Genomic DNA, 25,393 nt, shown 5'->3' with positions numbered 1-25,393 from the left:
TTTTTTTTACGATCTAAGGTTCGATCCTTTTCTTTCGTGATTAAGGATTTCCTTTAAACCCTCGTGTAATCTTAGTACGAATCATAGTATTGTTATGTTTAAGAAACAGGGTGTTACAGATTTTAAGGTGGGAAACTTACTATCTAACTCTCTTTAGCTTAGGAATCTATTTTCCTCTGTTTTGTGGCTAAAAGAGATGTAAATCTCTATGTGTGGCAACCTATAGGTGGTGTTAAAGGTAAAGAGGAGCTAGGGATTGATAAAGAACGAAGCTAAGGCAAGTTCTTATCCTTTCAAATAGCTATAGTTTGAAACTTCAATCTTTGAGATGGTTTTTACCAAGTTCTTTCCTTTGAGAGCAAAGCAACTACATGATTGTAATTTTCTTCCTTTTTCTTTTTAAATCTCCTTGTTAATGCTTCTAAAGGGACTTGTTCTCCCTATTTTCCTTAGGAAAGATGCCTCTTTTGATAGGGTGAAGATTTGGCAAGAGTTTGAATCATTTTGCCAAGGTTCGGGTGTGAAAGGCAGAGGATCAGGGTGATTTTTGCTTCTACTAGTCGACAGACTGAGGGCAATCTATTGACAAATTGCCTTCTAAAGAGCAATCTGTCGATAGATGCCAATGCATCTATCGACCAATGTTCCCCTATTTTGGCCCAAATGCCTTTTACAAGCTTGGAAACCTCTTTTCTCCCTTTTGGCTTATATTTCCCTCTTCTTGTGTGTATCACATGCATTTCAATCATGATTTTGTGAGTAACTATGGCTTGTGTATGTTGTTACAAGAGATCTTATGCATGGGTCTTGTGAGAGGCATGGTGTCATTGCTTGTGCATGGCATAGTATGGGGATTATGTGTGATATATGATGCGCATTGTGGACGAGATCCACTTGGATATCCCTTACGGTGATAAATTAGAAACTCAGGTGGGTTGTAATGCCTGACTCATGTCAAGCTCGAGTAGGCTATAGTTCTAGACTCGTGTGGGACTTAGATCCCTACATATGATTATTCTACAGAAGTGTTCATGGGAGCATGCACCATATTCTCTATACATGTTCATTTGTGGCCTGATGCCAACATATTGTAGGTGCATGTCATTGTATGTTCATGGTACATATGACTCGATTCCTCTCCTTTGTGCGTGCATGAGTAGGGATGTTGATTATCATCTATAGTTGGACCCTAACACTCTCATTGTTTTTATTTCTATATTACTTGTTGGGCTTTATAGCTCACTTGTGCTTGCATCATTCTAGGTAGAGGCAAGTTTAAAGAAGATGGAGAGCTTAGCAATGCGGTGTCTAGTGTCTAAACGTGTACAGAGCTATTCTAGATAAAAGGTTTGGGGGGGATATTGGCTTGGTTCCTATTTGTGGATGTTTTGCTCTTTTAAGGGCCTTGTATTATTTTCTTTTGTAATGCTATGGGTATATGGCCCCGTTGTATATGGCAGTACTTGATGTTCAGTTTTGTATATATTTAACCTTGTTGTTGGATATAAAATGTTATGGTGTTCTCACTTATGACTCTAGCAGATATCATTCCTTATTGACACTTCTCCCTTAGCTCCCAAGGCTAGGGTTCTAAGGGTGGGGTCATCATAATTAGTAGAATAATGCTTTATATTACTCAAGTAACTTGCAAAGAAATAGAGAGCCTTAAAAAATTAATGGAGTAATAGGTATTTGTTACTCGAGCATCCTGTAAAGAAACAGAGTCTCAAAAAACTAGTCGAGTAATAAGTATTTATTACTCGAGTAACCTACAAAAAATTCAAAATGTCTTTAGAAAATTACTAGAGTAATGCTCTTACAATACTTGAATAATACGGCTCGAAACTTTAAATTCAAAATTTTTTAGTCATTCAATTGCATTTAATAAAGTCTAAAATAGCATTTAATACTCTCAAATCAAATCTCTGATACATTTCCTACTCTTTATTTTTTGGAGATTACATGTTCTAATAGGTTTTAACTTGCAAATGGAATGTTTTATCTAATCATCTACACGAAAAAAGAGTTGTTATTATTGAATTGTATCCTAAAAGTGCTGAGAAGGTTTACATATATATATATATATATCCATATCAACTACATGAAATAGATGATGAGAAGAAAAACAAAAGAGTAAGAAAAGAGCTAAAAAAGAACAAGAGCCTAAGTGATTCTCATCATTCTCATCCACCGAGAAAGTTGTCCAATCTTATTCATTTTCTGTCTCTTTGAGAAAACTAAAGTGTTCTCCTATTTGTGTTGAGCCTATTTTCTGAGGACCATGAGTGTTGAGAGTTTTTCTCTCCATTTATATTTCATTCTCTATCTTGTAAGGTTATTGCTTCAGGCTTAAAAAAGCATTGTATGTGAGTTATTGCTTCAACCCTTTAAAAAGCATTCTAAGAAGGTTACTGCTTGAACTTATATAAAAAGAACAAGATCTCTAAAAAGTGACTATATAAAGGATAGTGTTTGGCTCTTCAAAAAGTACTCCGATAATAGATTTGAAAATCCTTGGTGAGGAGTTAAGGTAGTGAACCTAAACAAATTGTCAAACCATTATAAATATTAATGTTTTCTTTGTTTGCTTTCTTCATTTTTATTCATCTTTATTTCATACTTTAATTGTACAATATTTTGTAAAGCTCACTTCACCATTTTCTCAAGCTTGAATTCTTGATTATTTGTACTTTAGATTTTTGCTTTCGTATTTTACTCATTGTGTACATAATTACACTACTATTGAAAAAAAATATATTTTTAAAAACCCAATTCACACCCTCCTTGAGTTGTCTCACTACTTGGACCAACTCAACTATTTTAGAGAATTAGGATTGGATTTCCACACCTCTTGATCACAAAATTTTAGTTTTTCTAGGACTCGATCCTCATTGTTGCTAACGTAGATGAGGTATTCCATTTCAGAGTGTTTGTCAAAGGATTCAACATGAATCTTCTCTAGATCTTCTTTAGGTGTTGGGGTGTGATACCTAACAAGTCTAAGGCGATGATGGTAAGATCGGGTAAGTATCAAACTATCATAAGCTTCAACCCAAGATTGATAGATTTAAAGATAGGTCCAAACCCAATTATAGGATGCCCGACAAGAAGATGGCTCGAGTAATTTTGACTTATTTTTTGAGGAAAACGGGCTTGGCTCAGTTGGTCAAAACAAGAACCAAGCCCAACCCATTTTGCTAGCTACCCTATCTGAAGCCCATTAGAAAGTCCATTGTCTCCTTACCTTTATCTAGCCTATTAGCCCATCTCTCATATCTCTATAAGCCCATAACTCATTTGATCCAGTTTTTGAAATGGCTGGAGACTTAGTCGCTGCCATTCAAACCAGGTTTGTTTTCTCCCCCTTTTTTCCTCACCCTCATCTCATCTCTTCCGAATACCTAAGGAGCCTAATCTTTGTGAAGATGCTTCGATGGTTATCTACATATAATTAGGTTTATGGGGGTGGTTTTTTGTATAGGCAAGAGAAACGAGGGAGAGAGAGAGAGAGTGCGAGAGATTGCCAAAAAGGAGATGCGAGTGACTGTTCGTATTCATTCTCGGGTTGGGGTAGTTTCTTCTGATTTGGGAAAATTTGCGTTCGATCCAAGGGCTGGATTTAGGTTTTTCTTGGGACCGATTCTTGGCTTACCTTAGTGAGTCTTGGACCGATCGATCTGAGCCTTGAAGCCTCACCTTCAACTCCTCCATCACCGACGACAACAGAGAGTTCTTTTGCTTTTGTGCTTTAGGTTTCTTATTTGGTTTTTAACTTACTGTTTTTGGCAGTTTTTTGCATTTTTCTTAATTTAATCTATGGGTTTGTGGATTTTGCGAGGAATTTGCTTTACATAAGGTTTTCCTCGATGTCTTTTTTTAAGTTCAACACTGTTAGGGGTGTTTAATTTGTTTAGACCAACCCTAAACAAGATTGGATCAAAATCGAAATTGATAAAAATTTTGAACCAAATACCAAACGGTTAAGTCTAGCCTAGTCTTATTAAATTTGTATGTACATATATACAACAAATTTACAAATTTATAGCTATATTTATTGCTATATTTAGAGTAATAAATCCTACTGTAAATTTGTCTACAATAGTATAGTATGTAAATACTATAATTATTATATATTAATATATACTTATTATAAATATAGTACTTATAGCAATATTTATAGGTATTTACATATATACATTAATATATATAATAATTTATTCATTTTTTGGTCCAAAAAAGAGACCAAACCAAATTGGATTGAAGACAATTTTTCAAAATTTTCATATTGAACTTATTTAGTCTCGGACAAGACAAGGTTTTTCAATCCGATCTAATATGATTTTTTGGCTTGGACCAAAATTTGAACTTCTCTACCCAATGTCATTTTCTTCATCAACTTTTCTAGGTCCTTCTGCTTGTCGCTCTCCTTCTTCTTCTTCTTCTTTCTTTTCTTCTTCCAACAATAGTTCTTTATCTCTAAGAAGTCCCGTGACACCCACATTGTTCGATGGAATCTAAAAAGTTGGACACACTTGCTCCCACATCCATGACTTCCCCTTAAAGGTGTGAAGTCTACCGACCTACGACAACTCAACATCTCGCTAGTAGTTGATTCACGTGCTCGTCGTCTTGCCAGTAAATTAGATAATAGTAGCTATAAAGAAAATTTGCTTTCACTTGACGCAATTCTTGTGTAAAACCCTAACACCCCTAATTGGTTTACCCCGCTTGCAAAACATTTATTGGTTCACTCATCATCTGATTTTGACTTTTGGAAACATAAAATCAAAGATTTTTCAGGCCCATGGACCATGGTTGGCCTGTCTTTTCAGACTTAAAATTAACTTGGCGGGCTTTCCATATACGCCATGATAGTTTGTCTTGACTATATATAGATATATATATATTTCACTCTGCAACATGGAATTACATTAGGTTTACTGTCAGTGGGCCCGCGATATGGTCTGAATATAAGACTTTTGCATTTGGTCTTACAAAAATTGGCACATCCGCCTACATCATTTGACATTGAAATGAGATAAAAAAGCTAAGATAAGAGTTGAATTATAAAAAGAAACATATAAATAGGTAATTAATTAGCTCCAAGTAATCACACTGAAGCAGGATTGAAATATGACATTTCTTTTGTTTAAACAAATTTATTTCATTGTCACCAAATTTATGAGTTTGTTACCAAACATATAAGATATTAACTTAATTTGCTTTCAGACTCAATCTTAAATGGGCCTACATGGCCAACCAACCACGTTAAAATAATTATATATATATATATATATTATATATGCATGCTCTGTGAGTTCGAAGATCTAAAGAGCATTGTACATTTCACCCTGACATGACCGTGCCTATGATAATTGCGCAATGAAGACAAAAATAAATCCACGGCGTATGGGCTGGAGGCTAGAGCCTAGAGCCTAGAGCAGTAGAGGTTGCTGACACTTGCCATATGAATTTCCGTGCCGTCCAAGCATGCAGATGCAGAGCCTTCCCTTTCAATGTGCTTTCCAAAGTCTCTTGAGCTTCAAATCATGTCCAGAGCCTTTCCCATGTAATATTATATATATATATATATATAATATTCTTTAGGGTTGGCAGCTTCTGAGTCCATGCCATGCATTTTTATGTTATTCAAAGTGGGCTATCCCTATCTTACAGAATTCCTGGGCTTGCTTTGAAATTTGAGTGATTTGAAAAGATATGTTTTTCTTAACCAAATTGCAGATGTTTCATAGAAGTCGGGAAGTGGCATTGGCCCACATACATTTCTTTTCGTCAATTCCACGCCATCGCTGCAGCCTGCTGGGAAACATTTCTTCCACCCACCCCAACCCCAACTCTTCATGTGATAAAACACACCCAAACCAAACCAAACCAAACCCAACCCAGCAGGAACTTTATCTAAACCACTCCCCACCCAAAAAAAAAAAAAAAAAAACAGAAAATGCCAAAACAAAAGGCACCCTTTTAGGTATTGGATTAACCGTAACTACTGCCGCATAAACAATGAAACATTATCATTTAAAAGAACCAGTGACTTGGCATCCCCAGTCATGCACCATTTTCTTTGTGCCCTGAATTTGCAGTAACTAGGAGGAAGACATCACAAATAACTGCAAAGTTAGTCAAAAATTCAGTTCCTGGATGCTCAGGTGTTGGTACCACTATTCCATCGACCAATCTCTTTGCTACTCAAGACCTATAAGATTAACAATGAAACATTATTTTTCAGCTTCGTCATTGTATTTGCTGGCCCATGGCCAACTGACAAATCCCAACCCAAGGGTTGTTTCAAAACCAGCGAGGGTGGTTGTAAGTTTCAAATGCTACACCTTCAATTGTTGTATACATGACACATCCCATCATTTATAATTTCTAATGGTTAAGATAACTTATGTATCATATAAATGGGGGCAAAATGGAATGGGCTACCATCAAGTTGAAACAGGCGGCGCAGCTTGGTCTTGTTTACCAGGCCCAGAAGGCTGCTCTTTCTGGACGGGTTGCTCTTCTTGAACAGGTGGTATGGATGGCCTCCACATTGTTTGGTTGCCCACGTCCATTAAAGCGATGCCTTTGGCGGCAAGGTCGCTCCTTATCACATCGCCCCTATTGAAATCTTTGTTCTTTCTTGCCAATGCTCTTTCTTCAATTAAACGTAAGATGTCATCTTCTTTCAACTCTGCTCTCTTTAATGCTTTATCTTTCAATTGCTGCAAAACCTGTCAAATAAATCATGCCAAATTCGTTATCAAGCTTATCATCAGCAAATATTTTGTCAATGATAATGCAGAAGACATTTCTAAATATTGCAATACCTCAGAGTAAGTTAACGCAGACAACAACCCAAGGACACTCAACACCTCCCTGATGACTTCCTCTAGTTCAATGAGGGACTGAACCACGGATAATTGTTGTTTCCTCTGTTGCTTCTTCTGGTAAATATCAACCAACAAACCCTTTTAAAAATAACTTGGCCATAAATGTACACAGAGCACACTGGGAACATATGCATGCATACAAAGTGGGGAAACAGACAGAAATTGCACTAATTCCGAAATCTATATACCTTCAGCTGGTTCGTGGAACTGTTGATGAATCTCAAGGCCTCCTGAAGAGACGCATTCAATATAGAAGGTGTGTGCAAATCATCGGACAGCCTTGTTTCAAAATCACTACGTAGTTTACCAATGCAGTCTTTTGCAGAAGGGGTAATTCCTGGTAACTTGCCATTTGGTTCAGCACCCTTCAGGTTTTGATCTTGAAATCGTGATATGGCTTCATTACAATCTTGCAAGGTCTATCAACCAACAGACATAGAAATTAGTTGTCTTCTATAAGGAATGCAGGAAGAGCAGGGAGATCCAAAGTAAAATAAATAAATAAGAAAAAAGAGCACGAAAAAATGTAATAAATCAGATTCTCAGCAACTAGAGAAAAAGGAAAAAGAAAGCAAAGCAAACATCCAATTATCATGCCATTTCCATAAAATTAAATTTTTTATTATGCCACTACATAAAATATAAATCTATAAGATTCCCAAATAGCATGGACAAATTTGTCATTCTAGGCAATTTTTTTTGATAATGTTGTCATTCTAGGCCACTAGTCTGTCCTCCTCCCGAGTATGCATCCATGGCTGAATAGAGGAAACCACAGGCTCCCAACTACTTTTCTATTATACCATTATCCGAGAAGGATAGTATTTGGCCAAGACATGAGAATGTTTGGAAACTAAATGGTATTAAAAAAATCAAATAAAAGAAAATTTCTTAGGGTGGTTTAAGGATACTTAAGGCAGTTGCCTTACATTGTGATTTCAGAACTTCATTATAACATTATTTAAGATGAGACCTTATGTTATGGTATTAGAGCTTGTTGTGTCATTTGTATTAGATTAGATTAAATGTAAACAAGTATTATTGTATTGCTACATGGTTCATTTCTGTTGTAGTGTTAGAATTAATCTCTTTTCTAGAAGGGGCAGCTGACCAATTAAGTTAGTTCAGTCAGTTGGGCAGTCAATTATATCCTGTAACCCACGCCCCTATATCTTATAAATAGGGGTCGTGGGATAGGAGTAAGGGCAGAGCTTAGTGTGCCTATTTCGGAAAGGATAGTTTCCGGTTTCTATCTTGTATTTTGGGATTGAGTGCAAGAGGTAGGGAGTGGCTAGGAATAGCTTGTATTCTCTAGAATCCTAATAGCTTTCAGTGTATATGGGCGAGGGGGATTCCAGTTCTCGTTGTGATCATCCTATGGATGTTTCAAGATAATGGATTGAAGAGGTGCTAAGCAGTCTGGATGTAGGTCTTGTTTCCAAGACCGAACCAGGATATCTCTGTGTGTTCTTGCTGTGTTTTTTGATATCTGTTTTGTATGTTTTGAATATTGGTGTGTACTTAAGTGTGTGAGTGAGTCATTTGAGTTGAGAGAATCAAAGGGAAAGCTTCGGAATACTCTAACAGAGCTTAATTATGACAATATTTAAGACAGAACCTTGCATTGTGGTATCAAAACTTAATTATTTTGGTATTTAAGGTGGAACCTTACACTTAAGGTATCTAGTTTTTAGTTTTCACCTAACCAAATAAATGTGGGAATCCAAATGTAAGAAATTCTACGAAACCCATACCATATTTCAGTTTCCTACTTTGGTCGCACTACCATACATAAAATAACTTTTTCCCCTTTTTGTCCTTTCTTTCTCCCTCAAGCCTGTCCATGTTTATTAGGGTCTCAGAAGATGCAGAATCTTCTGGTAGCAGGCTTGAACAAAACCTTAGACCTGGTTAGACATGTAGGATGTTGGAATGACTTTCCAAATGCCAACCTAGGCTGCCCAGCCCATCATTAATCTATGTATTGGTACACTATAAACATCATTATATAATTTGTTTATTTATCTCACTATTTTCTAGTTACAATATAAAATCATGAAAAGTTATTTCTTTTAGGAAAAAAAAAATACCAAAGATTTGCACTTCATGTAAATGAAAGAAATTAAAAAAAAACTAAAACCCCTAAAATAATTATTAAACTTTATAAATATATTTTTACAAGATAAATTGAGAGTTTTTTTTTTTTTCCCGGGGGGCACTTTGAAATTTGACTTTTTCTAGTGGACGGCAGTTGAAATCAAAATTAGGCCCATCCAGGATTGGGATTGGGCATAGGGCTTGGACAACTATACGCAGAACACACCCAGCTTAGCCTGTGCCCACCCTAAATATTTTGGCAACCATCAATGAAGTAATTTCTAACCCCAAATTGCTAATTTTCTCCCATTTGTATGCAACCTAGGACAATGGATCAAAACTCCAATTTACTGAGTTGCTTCAATTAACAAGGGAACACAAATAATATGGAAACAGATAGAAAATAACCAAAGTAACTTGAATGATTGAAAAAGTTTGAGAACAGAAATTAGATCAGACTTCATGTTAAATGAATATGCATTGAATTCATGGCTTCAATCCAAATGAAACAGATATAAGTTAATGTGAAAAGAAATTGACAAGTATTATCAAATAAATCAAGCTTGACTGAACTCGAGTGATATGATTTTAGTAGCAGTGTAAGGCCTCCTACATTTCTTTCCTTGAAAACATATAACAATAAAGCATCATTTAAGCAACTTTTAGTTTGAGGGCCTTTCCGTGCATCTTTTTATGCTTTGGCATGCTTCAATTAAAAAATCATAACATAAAAATATTGTGCTACCAACACATTCCAAACTCGACTGCAACATAACCATTTTATCCTTCAGAATGAAAGCAAAACATAAATTTTGTTCCACCCCTAGGACTTATCAGAGGACTATTGTTCCTTTTCAAGGGTAAGATAGGCTTCTTGGTTTCTACCTGATATATGTAGAAAATGGCCTCTGATGCAATTTCTATCTGAGAAATTGAGTAGTTGACAGGAGATCTGTAGTGTGTGCCCATCAAAAAATGCCTCAAGGCCAAGGGATGGTACAGTTTGGTGACCTATGGGAGACAGGAAAAAAGAAACTGTGAAAATTTGCAAAACTCATCATGATAGGTTGCAACATAAATCATAGAAGGATATCAATTATACAAAATCAAATTTTTTACCTCACGAATAGTGAAAAAATTCCCAAGCGATTTTGACATTTTCTCATCATTTGCCGTGACAAACCCATTATGCACCCAGTAACTCACATGGCTCTCTGAGCAGGCAGCACAGCTTTGGGCAAGTTCATTCTCGTGGTGCGGGAAGATTAAATCCATTCCACCACCATGAATGTCAAATGAATGGGTAAGATAATGGGCACTCATAGCACTGCATTCTATATGCCATCCAGGTCTTCCAGGACCCCAAGGGCTGTCCCAGCTTGGCTCATCAGGCTTTGCAGCCTAACATTAAGAAAAAATCTAGGGAACCATAGGAGTCAAAAAAATAACAATATAGGACAAAAGTAAAAGAATTTTACCTTCCACAATGCAAAGTCAGCAGGATTTTTTTTCCTTGTATCAACAGCAACCCGTTCACCAGCTCTATTGTCCTCCAGCTTCCGCCCAGACAACTGGCCATAATTCGGGAATCCATCAACAGAAAAGTACACATCCCCATCCACTTCATAGGCACGACCATTACTGATAATCTGCAGGAGACACCAGCAGACTATTCAGAAAACAAAAGAATGTTCAGAGTCATCACACAGGAGAAAAGTCATTCATGCCTTGACTAGTTATCAACTAAAACTGTAGTACTGTACCATCCCTCTTAGAAAATCACAGAACTCATAGCAAGAAATGCATCAACTTCAGATGGTACAGTATGCAACTAAACTGTAGTACCATAACAAACATTTCCTTGGTTCACCATCCCCACACTTCCAAAATTCAATACAAACATTAGTTAATGTTCGATTAATAAACAGAGAAACACGAAAACAAAAATTACACTAATTCATCTTCACATTTCTTTTAAGAATTCTACAATGCATATTGAACTAAAGAAAAATATAAATGTTACAAAAACCATTACAAGAACAATTTTTCAAAGCATTTATAATATAATTGTATCATATTAGCATGTCAAATATGTCTATGACTGCAAGTAGGTGTTTCCTCACGTGGTATATAGAATGTACATAGGGGCACACCTGTGGGCATGTGTAGAAAGTACAGCTTGGCTGTCCAACAGATCCTAACAATAAAAGACGACAGGAAGAAAAGGCACCTGTGCTATCATATTCCTGATTTGGTCCATGTGTTCAGATACACGTGGCTGATGCGTAGGAGGAAGGCACTGAAGATCAACCATATCATCAAGATATTCTTGGCAATACCGGCCACTCAAAACTAATGGATCCTCCCCAAGTTCATTTGCTCTGCGAATGATCTGCCAAAGTCCAAGCATTAAATTGTACTAATCATATATATAATTACTTGCTTTCATTTATGAACTCATATCATTATACACTTAAGATGGTAATAATCACTAGTAGTTACTGTAAGCAAGCATCCTTAAATATCCTAATAAGGAATAATGTAATGACCCCTAGGTACAAGAAGGTCAAATATTTTTTATAAACCATTTAAATCCAACTCAACAACATTTAAAACATTCCATTTCCATTTCCAACAATCATTTCAAACTCATTCAAGGTTCAGATTTTCATTTGGACATTGAGCTCTTAAGAAATAATACATGACTAACCACGGTTAAGCTCAGAGTTCATGCCCTTACTGATTTTCAAGTTTATGAAATTGACCACTTATACATGGTAAATATTGAAGTGTGTTTCACCATTTATAAGACTTTTCTAACATTTGTAGATGGACAAAATACCCCAGCAAGGCAGCTGCTATAAGAGGCCCTTTCAGTGGCAAAAGATGTTGCTTCTAGCCACAGAGAAGCCCTAGTTCAGCCTGTCAGATCTTAGCGATCTGACTAGAATTCTCGAGAGAATTCTGTAGAATAGGGGTAGAAAGAAGGAATGGCACACACACACACACACACAGAATTGAAAGAATTTGGGAGGGAGAAATTCAGAATTGAATTAATGAATCTTCTCGTGCCTTCCAAGGGTGTGATCAGTTTATATTTATACCGATCTCCCCAAGTCCATGGAAGTACTTTCCCACCTGAAGTCATAACCGCCAAAGTACAATCACACACAGCATGCTCTAAGTACAAACATATCAGCCTATAACTACCTCCCTTATTCACGTGTACAGTGCATTAAGTTGGCACGTGACAGCCCCCTTCAGATCTTCAGAATTGTTTTATATTTTAACACCATAGGGCATGCCTAGTGCATGAGACTCCCCGCTTTACAACAGGAGAGGGTCGTTGTCATACACAACCTTACAATATTTAACCGCCGTATTCTACATAAATTTAAAAAATATTTTCTCATTTTTCCCAATTTCTCCAGCACCTCTAAATGGACTAAAACGCCCTTCAAATGGCTGTTGGAGCAAACTTTGCCAGCAGCAGATTTTGCTGCCAACAGCCATGAAATCCCTTCGATTCATGACATTAACCATTTGTGTTTGCAAAACTTTTGACCCGGCATCCCCTATGCTGTTAGAAAAATATTTACTCTTTTTTGGATTCTTCAGAAATAGTTTGCACCCGTACAAAGGCCCATTTTGATGGCCGGTTCTATCCAGCCCACTAAACTTCCTTTGGCATACACCTAGTTCAAGTTTAATACAGATTTTGTTTGATTTGAACTATACCACATTTTTTGACAACTTGTTTGAAGATATTTTCCCAAAAAGAAAAATCCATGTGCTTCATTTCAGTTTACCTCATTTCAGCTAAAGCAAGAAAGTACCTTCTTCTTCCTTTAAACTGAACACTGTCAGTTAACCCCCTCACCCAACTTTTGTTCAATTTAAAATTCTGACAGCAAGCAACTTTGTCCAGCCTCAATGAATGTTTTTTCAATTTTTTAAGGAATTTTCCTCCCAAAGATAAGAACCTCATACCTAAAATCAGCCAAAATGACCTAAAACAAGCCCACTGATTTACCTTTTCACCTTCTTTTAAGTTAACTTTACTCAAACTTTTGTCCCACATTTTTGTTACATGGCCTAGGTTGTGTTTTCCATTTTATGAATTTTTCTCTAGCCTTAAACCCATTTGAGAACCCCTAAACCCTTAGCAGCACCTAGCTGCCATTAACCCAACAGCTATGTTTTCACCTAGATATTTGTGCATTTGAGCAGATGATGCTGCTCTTTCAGCAGATGTTGCCCCTAATCTCATCAAGCAGCTCAATAGTCATTTGCCAAGGCTTGAACCTCAGTTTTTCATACATTATTTAATATTTTTTATCTCAATCAAATTAAATGGGTTTGAGAGTAAGTTAGGCCTTCAGTTTCAAAATCCCACACGCACAGCACAAAGACGTTTTTTTTAATGGGAAATGCAAAGCAATAAGATATGATCAAGAATGACAGTTTGCACTATGTGAATAAGGTTAGTACACAAGGCCCAGATCTAACACTAAATAATATGAAGACAATAAAATTCTCCAGCTGTAACACAACTCCATAACTGATTAAATCATTGAATCTCCAAAACATGATTTTGACAATAAGAGCATAAAATGGGCTTAATAGAAAAATGTTTGAAATCTCACCTTGTCATCAACATCAGTGAAATTCCTTACATAGTTGACATCATAGCCTAAGTGCAGCAGATACCTACAATATCCAACTTAAAGAAGCTTGATTAAGATTGAGAATCCCAAAATGAAATAAAATCATTTAAAAATACATATTTATGTCCCAATCCTCAAAACATCAAGTTTTATTTAAGTCAATAGACATTTATTACTTCAATATTTGATTCTATCACACTTGCTTTTTGGAAGTAAATTGTTATACAGCTCACTAAGACAATAGCAGCATCACAAGTAAAAAGATGAATGTTGAAAGGTACCCATATGAAGCCTCATTTCATAATTTCACGGTTTTGGAAACTGTAGATTCTAACTTGTCTTAAAGCAATGAAGAAAATGCTTGTATATGTGTTCAGAATAGCAAACACAGCCAGTGTAGCCAATAGATTTCAATATACTTTTAGTATAACAAAATGTTAAGAGTTTTGTCTCGAGTAATCCAGCATATTGGTAGTAAGGATGCATCGGAATTTAGAGGGTATATATAGGCAGTCACCAACTTGTAAATATAATTAAGTTGGGGGGTTAAAATTGGAAATGTCTATACCCGTTATAAGGTTCCTAGAAGTTACCGCCCTATTTTCTATAAATAGGACAGAGGTCTAGGCATAGACGATGTATCATTCTCACAAGAAAGTAATAGAGAAAAGGCTGTGTGATATAACAGTCTTTGTAATCTTGAAGGCTTGCAATCATGAGGGATTGTACTGATTACATTCTGATAATCAAAGGGAGGCTGCTCTCGGGAGGCTTTAGAGGCTGGATGTAGGATTGTCCTAAGGGGCAATCTGAACCAGGATAAAGGCTTTGTGTTCTTCTGTGGTTTGATTTAATTTCTGTCAATTTACATTCTGTTTTCATTTATTTTGATTTGATCTCTTTAGTTGTTCGAACTGTGAGTGTGCACTTGTGAGGCAGTAAATTCAGTCGAAATAATCTAATTCTAAGTGCTCCTAATTTAACACAAAGTAAATTCCCATGAAAGTTTTTTCTGAAATGCAAAGCAATGTAAGTGGCAAAAGCAAGTAACTGTAGATAGAAGAGTTCCAGAGTACAGGCCAGGGAGTGTTAATACTACTGGAGAAGTACGTGGCATAATCCCTATGAAAAACACCGCTACATAGATAAAGGAGCAAGATCAATAAAATGTTACTGGTGTCTGGACATCAATGCTAAACACTGCAAACCGGGATTCTCAGCATCTTTTCCTTATTTGAATTCTCAAAAACCCATGTCAAAAATGCCAACAGAATTCCCATCCCTTGCAACACCATGACTCAAGAAATAACTCAAAGAGTCTCCAAATTAGTTCCCTATTTCAATCTCGGAAAGAAGATGAAATGCAGGATGCTAAATTCCTTTCTCTTGTTTAATGGGGTGAAAAAATAAACAAATTATCTATTTCGAGTTCAATAGTTAATTAGGATGTAAGTACAACATTTGATCCCCCTTTCATTCTACTTCCCTTCCAGAAATTTAAAACGCAAATGAGGCAGTAAAACATTACAGATTAGCAGTACTTCAATCAATAGCCAAAACGTAAAGCCTAAAAATCCATTTTGTTTCAATTCCTAGCCAATTAAAGTAAAACGAAAATAGACGGTAGAATTCATATACACAGTCCGGCGCTGCTAATCAATTGCAAGTCAGAGAAACTCAAATTGAGGATATTCAAGATAGAGATTATGAACCTGTAGAGCACATCGAAGGCGACGTAGGCGCGAGCGTGGCCGATGTGGCTGTAGTCGTAGGCAGTGACGCCGCAGACGTACATTCCGACCTTGCCGGCGACTTTCGGTTTGAAAATTTCCTTCTGCTTCGTCATGCTGTTATACAGTTGCAACTCGTGCTCTTTCTCTTTCTCATTCGCCATTCTTGGGATCGATCGACCCTCTGCCTCTCGGCGGCCAAATTTTGCAGAAACCCTAAGACCAGCTCTAAGGTCGCGTAACTAGCGTCGCAGTCACGCAGCCTTCCGTTTTTTTTTTTTTTTTTTTTTGGGTTTCTAGATAGTAAAAGTACAACGCAGCTTTTTATTTATAAATTATGATGCTCATTGATTTTGGGTGAAATTTGAGTGGAAAGAAAATGAATTCTAGAAAAAATGAATTTTTAGAAATTGAAAGTTTAAATTTTAGAAATTGAAAGTTTAAGCTGTTTGATTATTATAATTTTTTATCTAGAAAATAATATTATTTTCTATCTTTTGATATTTGATTGGTAATATTTTCCATAGAATTTAATCATTTTCCTTGCATTCCATGTTTGATAGGCATTATTTTCCATGGAAAATGAAACATTTTCTATGAAATTCAATGGTGAAAATGTATTGAAAATACTGAATGCTATACAAAAAAAATCAAAATAATAACGTATTTTAAGTTAACTAAAAATCATTTCTCCAAAAAAATAAATCCACAAAATTAAAAAAAAAAAGTTGTTTTCCAAACTTATTAATTTGCAAGGGTGGAATTTAAGACAAATTGCTTACTTTTTTAGTGCTGGAAGCATTTTTGCTTTGGGATTACAGAGTAACTGTGACAATAATTCATCAAAAAGAATGCAAAGAGCCATATTCCTAATGAACATTAAGGACCTTCAAAATGATTTCTGAAGCATTTGGTTGCATAAGATCCACGTACTCTATACTACATGTATATAACCAATTCAAAAGCAGTCACAATGAAATGGAAATGGAGAAGATAACAGTCGGAACTTTGAGTTGATTATCAATACTTTATAGCATCTAGCAAAGGTTCTACCATGCTAAACTGATTGTAAAGAAAGAGTTTTCTTGCATCACATTGGATCAACATGCTCCAAGAGAGAACAAACTGTTTTTGCCAAATCTGAATCTGATCAGTCTGACATTGGAATCAAAAGTCTCTACAGCATCTTTGAACTCTTGGCCTGGTTTAAAACCATGACAGAGAAGATCCAAAAGCGTGTTTAGAGCAAAGATATAGTTGCTTCTTGAATGCAAAACCTTCAAGTTTGACATACTTTGGTCCCTCCTTAGTGTCCAAATGAGCTGTTACCAAATGAGAAAGCAAATACAGGTTAGCTAGGAATTCCATGAAGGCAAAAATATGCCATTACATGATATTAATTGAGTCTAGGTTCTCTCTGGAATTTTTAAGGGGAGTAGGATAAAAACTGTCTTGATCAGTCAGATTGTTACTGTATGAGATTTAAAGCTAGGAACAGTGTAATCAGCACAGAATCATTTTTTTTAGCAAAGAAGCAACTGTAGCATCTTGCAAGTATGGATTCTGGCCATCAATATCTCATTTACAATTGAATTTTGTATGTTTAGCAAGCTCAAGAAACACATGACAGTGTGATTTTTGATTTATTTAAACCCAAAGATTTAACTTTGGACAAACCTTTGGTTTTGCAGAAGTTCTCCAGAGACCTTGTGAAGGACAGAAATTTGTTATTAAATTTGGTAAGGGTGAGCATTCTTGGAATTTTCTGACTTGTTTAATTGGTCAGAGACACATTAAGATTGAGATTCAAGATAGTTTACCAAGATGAAGAAGCTTCAATCCTTATTCAGTGAATTAAACAGAATAATTTATCTTAAAAGTCTAGCAATAATATATCCAGACCTCGCTTCCTTTTGGTCACCTTCATAATTTCATCCAAACAAGGAGTCCAACAACAATCCCTGGAAACACCATTTATTGAATCATTGATGAGCAATTATACGAAAAAGTACTTCACCCATGAACCACTGAGACAATTTGCTTCCAGGACCGTGCAGCATGGTGTAGGTTGAAGGGTGGACCATGACAGTCCTTTATCTATTCTGTCAGGGAAAAATGGGGGAAGAAAACATAATAAATTAAACTGACTTTGTTGATGTATCTGACAACCAAGTGTAGAGCCCTCCCATTAAGAAATTTATAAGCCTCATTTGGTTATGGTTTCTATGTTTTCTATTTTGGAATCAAAAGTTTTGAAATTTTTGAAAACTCCTTTGTTTTCATATAAAATCATTTGCTTAATATAACTATTTTTGGAACCAACTAAAATATCTTTTTGTTGTTGCCTTAAAACTAGGGTATCTTGAGAACAATTATGTAAAAACAGTTTCTAGAATTAGTTCAGCAAATGTATTTTCTTGATATTTTTTTTGGTTTTGAAACCATGAAATAGTTTTTGGAACCATAACCATATGGGCTTGTAGTTTTCCCATAAAAAGAAACAGGCAGAAGTAATCAACTTCATCTCACTCATGCTCTCATTTCCCATTCAGATTTCTGTGCATCTCTCTTACAGAACAATTTATTTGATTTTCTTATCCTATACTTTTTAGCTTTGGATAGACAAACTTGTTTCTCTCATTTCAGTCTTTGTTCTGTGTCATCTAATTCTCTTTGCGCAGAAAATATTATAAGAAAGTTAAGCTCCTGCCACTATCACTAAGCTGTGCCTCCATAAGTTATTTCATTCAATTGTTAATCATCACCAGTTCTTAAAAGCCGTCCAAGAATGGACAAAGCCATCAAAAAACAGAGACTGATGAATCATGTATCCCCTAAGCACTACTACCTATGGCAACCACTCATCATGTCAACACCATCTGTGCTCTCTGCTTCCTCACCAACTAAACTAACTACTTCAGGAATTTTCATCTCTGCATTGCTTTCTAATCATTATGTTCATTTAAAAGCTTCACATGCATAAAGAATTTTTATTTTAATGTCTTTCCTTACCTTTTTTCTCTCGGATGCCTTGTGCAATTTAGCACAAAACTCTCAAGCCAGGGGACTGATAATCTAGGGAAATATTGATCATTGTTTGTAACATTGTGTGAGAGGAAGAAACAAAATAAGTGGGCTTAAAACAGTGTGAGATCAAAGCTGGAACAATAATATGAAACTTAGGGTTTGGGAAAACTTCAAATGTTGAAATAGAATAAAAGTGGCTAGCTACAAGTGTCCTAAAGACTATTTTACTAGGGTTACAGGAGGGATAAATCCTAGTTGTTGATCAGAAAGGAATCCTCCTAATCTTAGCTACCCATCCATATTAAAAGTCACATGGTAGACACATGACTACTTATTAAAGCTAATAATATAAATAATAACCAAAAGCTAATCAAATAAGAAAAATGAAAACACTAATAAATTAAAGAATTTGGTCCTGCATTAGTTTGCTTGAGAAGAAACAGATAGATAAGCATGTAAACTGTCTTGTTACCATATGAAGGTTGGAATTCAATTCAAATTTGTTGATGAATAATTCAAGCACGTTCAGAAGCCAGAATTAGTCATAACTTTTCAGCTAAATTTAAGAACAATTCAGGAACATGGAGAAGAAAGCAAATAGAAATAATCGAAAATAAACTGAAATGTTATGAATGAATCCGTTTTGACAGCATATTGTAACTACCAGATGCTGAGACTTTTGTTCATACCTGATTCCAAGCAGAATTGTTGAAAATGTCATCTTCAAGAAGCTTCTGACAATAGGCAAGTTCATCTTCCCAGCCTCCTAATGCCTGAAGAACCCACTGCATGGAAGCACCTATTCTCAATCTCCACCACTTATACATTAATTACGAAAAGCCAAAACATAGATTATGCCTCCATACAAAGAGTTGTTTCACATTTAGACGGACCCATTTCTTCACCAAAATACAAGACTGACTATAGTGACAAAACTATTACAAGCATGTACTATACAATGCCTGATAAGCAAAAGGAGTGAACCCACGTTATATGCAAAAGATAGTGGGCTACAGAAGTTACAAATTAGCATACCGTCATAAAATTTAAGTGGACCTAGTTTTCCACAAGCATTACATACAAAAATTACAAGTACCAACCCAAGATAAACTATGATGGTGGGGGATGACGATGTGGGAGCGGGTTACGTCCAAGCTTCTTGAACACCAACGCACGCATGTATCGTACATCTTTCATCAGATGGAAGACTCTTGCCAAACCTTCTTCTGCTTGAAACATCTCCATCATTTTTACAACATCATCAACGTCCAGGTCCATAGACTCCAATTTTTGCATAACCATTGGCCAATTGATATGATTGAGCGTGTCCAACGTTGCTTGCATCTCCATAGCATTAGCAATCTTCGTGGAAGAGTTGGCAATGCGTGAAAGAGCCAGTACATTGTCATCCATATTGTGTGCACGTCTACGTCAAACTTTTGTCGTACCATCATCAGATTTACGCTTACGAGTATTGCTAGAGCTTGGATTAGCATTCTCAGTCGGGGAGTCTAACTCATTAACACTTTCGTTAGCAACTAGTTTTAGGCACAAGAGAAAATAATCAGCAAGAGTATAATATGCCACTCATTTTGTATAAAAAAATATTTACTACTTTATAATACATATAGTACCTGGCACCGGGGAGACAGTGTCAAAACCGGTAACAGCGCGGTCTCCAGTGGCAGAGTCATTTCCAAATATGATCTCCATATCCTCATATCGACTACAAAGCTTTGTCTTCCACCTTCCATACTCAGGATTACCCTGTATAACAACTTTAGTTAAGGGTGCTATATACTAGGAAAAAAATCAAGCAAAACGTGAAAGATGTATATAATAAATTACCTTTGTCAACTCCTCCCAAGCAAGCGGATCTGCCATTATACGTCCAGTCTCGGGATCTAGCCCAAAACCACTCAGATTCAACAAGTGGTGAGCTTTTGCATATTCTTTTTTTAATGTCTTCAGCTGAGCCCTTACATTTTTGTCCAACACCACAACGTTGGATCCTACAAAAACGGCATCAACTGCTTTTGACACCTGGAGGCTTGAGAAGCCATTATCACTTCTTTTGTGACCCGTTAGCACTTGGGTAACCAAGGAAGTAATTAAGAAGCCATCCATAGCATCATTCCACCTCACATGTTTGAGCTTCGCATTAACATCCCCGGTAGGAGAGTTAACATCGATGTCCTCAACTCTTGGAGTACTGGGAGTTCTCGGCACAAGAAATGGGTTTGTAGAAGACTATTGATTATGTGCCATGATTTCAATATTTCAAATCAAAACAATGATTCCACCTGATTGCCTAAAAAGGGACAAAAACAATATTTGATCCACTACATCATTGGAGACAAGTTCTCTTTACCATACATAATATTGAGCTCAAATATCCATGAACAAACTAATGCAATATACATGTTGAAGTACAACACAATATATAGATATGTCTACATCGATATGTAAGAAGTACAACACAATATATAGTTATTTATGTTTGATTATAAATAGTTAAGAAAGCATAAAACAAGAAGACTCAATCTAGGAAGTCCACTCCAAGATCATCATTGTGGTGATACTCAGCCCACCTTAAATCAGCAATTGTATTCCTATTGTTAGACCACGCTGCTTCAGTTGCAAAAGTTATGTCAGCATTAATTGTTTCAGTTTCAGCTACATCGACATGAGTAGTGTTAACCTCATCGTCACTTAAGTCTAAGTCATCATCACAAACATCTTCGACGTCGTCGGTCCGTAAGAAGTTGTGAATGGCACAACATGCAAGGACTATCTTTGCTTGTGTTTCAATGTCATGGTAGGGTTGATGCCGCAAGTATGCGAATCTTCTTTTAAGTAAACCAATTGTTCTCTCAACGACATTACGAAGAGATGAATGTCGAAAGTTGAACAACTCTTTACTATTTTCAGGACGTTGCCCCTCTATGTCTCTACGATGGTAACGAGTCTTGCGGTAAGGAGTAAGAAATCCCGAAACCATTGGAAAGCCGGCATCAGTGAGATAATATTTACCTATGAAAGAATAGTTTACAACATGGTTAATATTTAACTCTTTTATAACTAAAACACAAAACGTGAAGTAGCTAGAGGATACAACTTACCAACAGGTACTGTTAGCTTATGTCCTTGTCGTAATATTGCGTTCCTTAACAATCTACCGTCATGTGCCGATCCCCCCAACCGGCAAGCACGTATCTAAATTTCATGTCAAAAGTGCAAGCTACTAGAACATTTTGAGAAATTACTTGTTTTCTATTGTGGTACCTAGCTTGTTCCTCTAGTCTAACATTCACGGCAATGTGTGTACCATCTATGGCCCCCACAGCATCCTTTGGAAAACATTTTTTTAGTTTATTGATAATGAAATACAAGTACTCAATGTAATTAGAAATGCAATGGAATTTGAAAATCTAACCTGAAAGTATGAATACCAAGGCTTCACATTTGTCTTCTCGTGAGGTGAGTTAAGAGTGGTGGCATTAACAACAACTTCTCTATATAATCCAAGGCAAGCACGCAACACTTCATGGAAGTAATGACTAATTGTGTGACCAGATCTAAAGAAGGTGAAGCTTTCAGTTCGATTACGTTCATCATGCCCAATCGTATGCAAAAATATAGCTACTTGTTCCTCAACACGGACAAATCTATTATCATCAAATAAGTTGAGTATCACTCAATTATATTCAAAGCATACTTGATTGGATTTTCACAAAGAGCTTTCAAAAGCTTTACTCAATTTTTCCAAAGAGTTTACTCAATTGGCTCTAATATGCTTTATGAAATAATCAATTATTTTTAACATATACTTGACTAATTTGAAAACATACTTGTTTATAAATTCATCAAAGTTAAGAGTACTTCAAAATATTTTAGATATCATCAATGAACCAAATTTACTGAAAATATATTTTCTTATTTAAATTTATCAAAAATTATTTTTTCATAAAATCAAAACACAAATTTCTCAACATCCTTGTTAAAGAAGCTCTAAGATGTTGTCTCTCTTTCTCTCTCCATTCTCTCTAGCAATTAGTTTTTGAATTACATAAATAAAGTGATTTATAGAGCCTCAAAATACACAAAAATCTTGAAACACTTGCAAGAGTATTGCATTTTTCAAGTCAAAGAAAATGTGTTATCTAAGTTGGAGGATTGATTGAAGGGATTTTTCATTTAACCTCTTGTAATCAAAGCTCTATAAGTTGTGTTTTTTATTGGTGTATTTACTCACTTAAGTGAGGGGATTTTCACCTAAGTATGAGGGATTTATTCTTACTTATAAATTTTTTTCTTGATTTGGCAAGTGACTATTAATTCTAGCTCCATTAAAAATTAAGAATTCTACTTAGTAGGACTTTCAAGTACGGGTGTTCAAATTTTGCTCCAAACTAGCCCCATGCAATTCGGTCCTTAGTCCATCAAAATGCATTGACCTATTCTTAATCTGGTTCGAGACTAAAAACTGATTGATTCCCTTACCCTTGGCTACTATTGCTACTTGCTACTATTGCTTAGGTTGCTGCTTGACTTTAGGGTTACAATCACATTGAGTTGAGTCAAGTCGAGCCTCGCTGAGGTTAGGCTTAGCTTGACAAGCTCCAACTAGATTCATGTGAACCAAGCTTGAGTTGACTCGTCAAAAGTTTGATGAGCCCAACTCTAGCTCGATATGTGCTTTCTAGCAGCAAGCGACAATGAGTGATAACAGAAACGGAGGAAGGTATGCAACGCACGAGCGGCAACAGTGAACAGTGCTTCAGAGAGGCGGCGACATGTGACAACAGGGGGTGTCCAAAGCGGGGATAAGGGTGGGAGGTGGCAGCGAGTGACGACAACACAACAAAGGTGTGTGCAGTGACTATAGGCAAAGACGTTATGGGCAATGTGCAATGGTAAAAAATGCCAACATAAGGTAGCAGCTGGCGATGGTTCAACCTCAGATGGAGGCTTATAGAGGCAACAGTGGTGGCAACAACGACAACAGGTTAATCGTGCTTGATCATGGGCAAAGATTTAACACCTAGAAGTTGTGATGGTTAGTTGTGGCACGTTACCTCTACTCACTTTCTCAGGAACCAATCAGACACCTGATATTTTGCTTCTTTGTTTTCGATTTTGATGATGAACAACAAAATGGTTCATATGGCATAAGTTAATATATGCTTTTGGTTTCAACTAAAAATTATTTTTCATCTTTAAAAAATTAAAATAATATCTAAAACAAAATTTCCTTAATGTGGGTTATTTGAAGCTCATTAAAGAATAGAAATTATATGTTTTCCTCAAATGAGTTTTCAAAATCAGATTTCAAAGAATGGAGAAAAATGAGTCATAAATCCAAAAGTTCTTTTGAATCCTAAAAGCATAATGTCGACAGTTCCAAAGAATATGTCAACAATATCTTTTGTTTGGGTAAAGAAATCAACAGATTAAATCTAAATTGTCGACCATTTCTATGTTTTTAAACCCAAACTGTTGACAACCTATATCAAACTGTCGACAGGTAAAATGCATGCCCTCGATTTTTAAATGTCGACATCCTCTGCATCAGTGATGTTGACAGTTTTTCGAACTTGTCGATAGCCTTGCTCAAATTGTCGACAGTTGTTTAATTTTATAATTAACTTGTCAACAAGCTTAAAGAAACTGTCGACAATTTTTATCGCAAATAGTTTGTAACAACTAGTTTCTCCACTCTTCTAAAGTGGTCTCTCCACTTGCAATGGCATGATTTGTGTATGGGCTCTCAAGGCTCTATAGATACAAGTCAAAGGAAGAATTCAAGTTACCCAAGTGATCAATCTACAAGCTCCCAGGTGCTCATCAATTATTGTGCTTCTTTTGTGTTTTAAATCTCCTTATTTCAAGGGTTATGTTTAATTGTAAAGAATTATATTTCTAGCCTTGCATTTGATCTTGATTATATAACTAAGAGTGCATACTCTAAAACATCTCTCTATTGTATTTCAAATTGTGTTCTTAGCTCACATAATTAGAGGACCTACTTGTGTTTAAGTAGGAGGTTATTTTTTACCTAGCTTTGCTAGAGGGTTTGCTTGCTTAAGCAAGAGAATTGTAATTTCCTAGCTTGGTGCTAAATGGTCTATTTGGTGTGATAGAATGGTTATAATAATTTGTTTGAAAATCCTTAGTGATGAACTAAAATAGTGAATTAGGCTTATTTAAGCCGAACCACTATATATCGCTTGTGTCACTTAATTGTGTTTATTTTTCATTTCATAAATTGTGATTTGCAATCCTTAAATCATCTTTAACTTGCATCAAAATTTTTATCCTTCTTAAGTTAGAAAACTTTCAAGTTTTATATCAAAATTTTAAACAACCCAATTCACCCCCACTTAGGTATTATTGCCATAGCTATACGATTCTATCAACACCCTACTCCCTGAAAGGATTTATTAAATCTCCTACTCATATCCTTCTATCCATGGTTTTTATCTTCTCTCACGCACTCTCTCTCTCACAAAAATATTTATAATTTCTTTAATCACAAAAAAAAGAGCACGATTAATATTTAAATTTGTTTGGCATGTAGGTTAATCATGCTCGACCATGGGCAATCGCACTTGCCTCTTGCTCTTGGCTTCTTTCTCTTCAATCTTTGATTTTCTTTACTTTTTAGGGTTTTTAATTTAGACAACTATTTATATGATATTTGATTAAATTTAATTTATTATTTTACTTTATTATATATATATTATATTATGTTAAATAATTGAATTAATATATAATAATATTAAATATATTCAATTTAATTATATTATTATAACAATTTAAAGTTTGATAACTTTATGTTAAATAATATATTTATAAAATTATAAATAAATATATTAATGTATTTATAAATGAGTTATTTGCAAACTTCTAATCGAGTATGTTTACGAGTGTTTAATCAAGTCTATTAGCATTCATGAGTCTCTAATAGAAT

General features: G+C 35.7%; 1 protein-coding gene and 1 long non-coding RNA gene across 4 annotated transcripts; both read right to left on the bottom strand.

Moving 5' to 3' along the window:
• Positions 1–6,121: 6,121 nt before the first annotated feature.
• LOC127806782 (cysteine--tRNA ligase 2, cytoplasmic) lies at positions 6,122–15,677 on the bottom strand. Its single transcript, XM_052344296.1, has 9 exons — positions 15,376–15,677; positions 13,643–13,706; positions 11,227–11,388; positions 10,475–10,645; positions 10,116–10,397; positions 9,882–10,007; positions 7,088–7,318; positions 6,837–6,953; positions 6,122–6,740 (listed from the first exon to the last, which is right to left on the bottom strand). The coding sequence occupies exons 1-9, from the start codon at positions 15,555–15,557 to the stop codon at positions 6,453–6,455; spliced, it is 1,623 nt and encodes a 540-aa protein (XP_052200256.1). The 5' UTR covers positions 15,558–15,677; the 3' UTR covers positions 6,122–6,452.
• Positions 15,678–16,282: 605 nt separating this feature from the next.
• LOC127805945 (uncharacterized) lies at positions 16,283–25,097 on the bottom strand. Of its 3 annotated transcripts, none has more exons than XR_008024242.1 (5): positions 20,269–25,097; positions 20,055–20,187; positions 19,521–19,958; positions 19,110–19,205; positions 16,283–16,715 (listed from the first exon to the last, which is right to left on the bottom strand). It is a non-coding gene; the product is annotated as an uncharacterized LOC127805945 (long non-coding RNA). The 3 variants fall into 3 exon arrangements; XR_008024241.1 differs by having other exon boundaries at positions 19,110–19,958; positions 20,269–21,453; positions 21,543–25,097; XR_008024240.1 differs by having other exon boundaries at positions 19,110–19,958.
• Between the last annotated feature and the right edge of the window lie 296 nt (positions 25,098–25,393).

Source organism: Diospyros lotus, chromosome 7 (genome assembly GCF_014633365.1).
Source record: "Diospyros lotus cultivar Yz01 chromosome 7, ASM1463336v1, whole genome shotgun sequence".
Taxonomy (NCBI): Eukaryota; Viridiplantae; Streptophyta; class Magnoliopsida; order Ericales; family Ebenaceae; genus Diospyros; species Diospyros lotus.
Note: the sequence above shows the minus strand (reverse complement) of the source record. Positions and strands in the feature narration are given on the sequence as shown.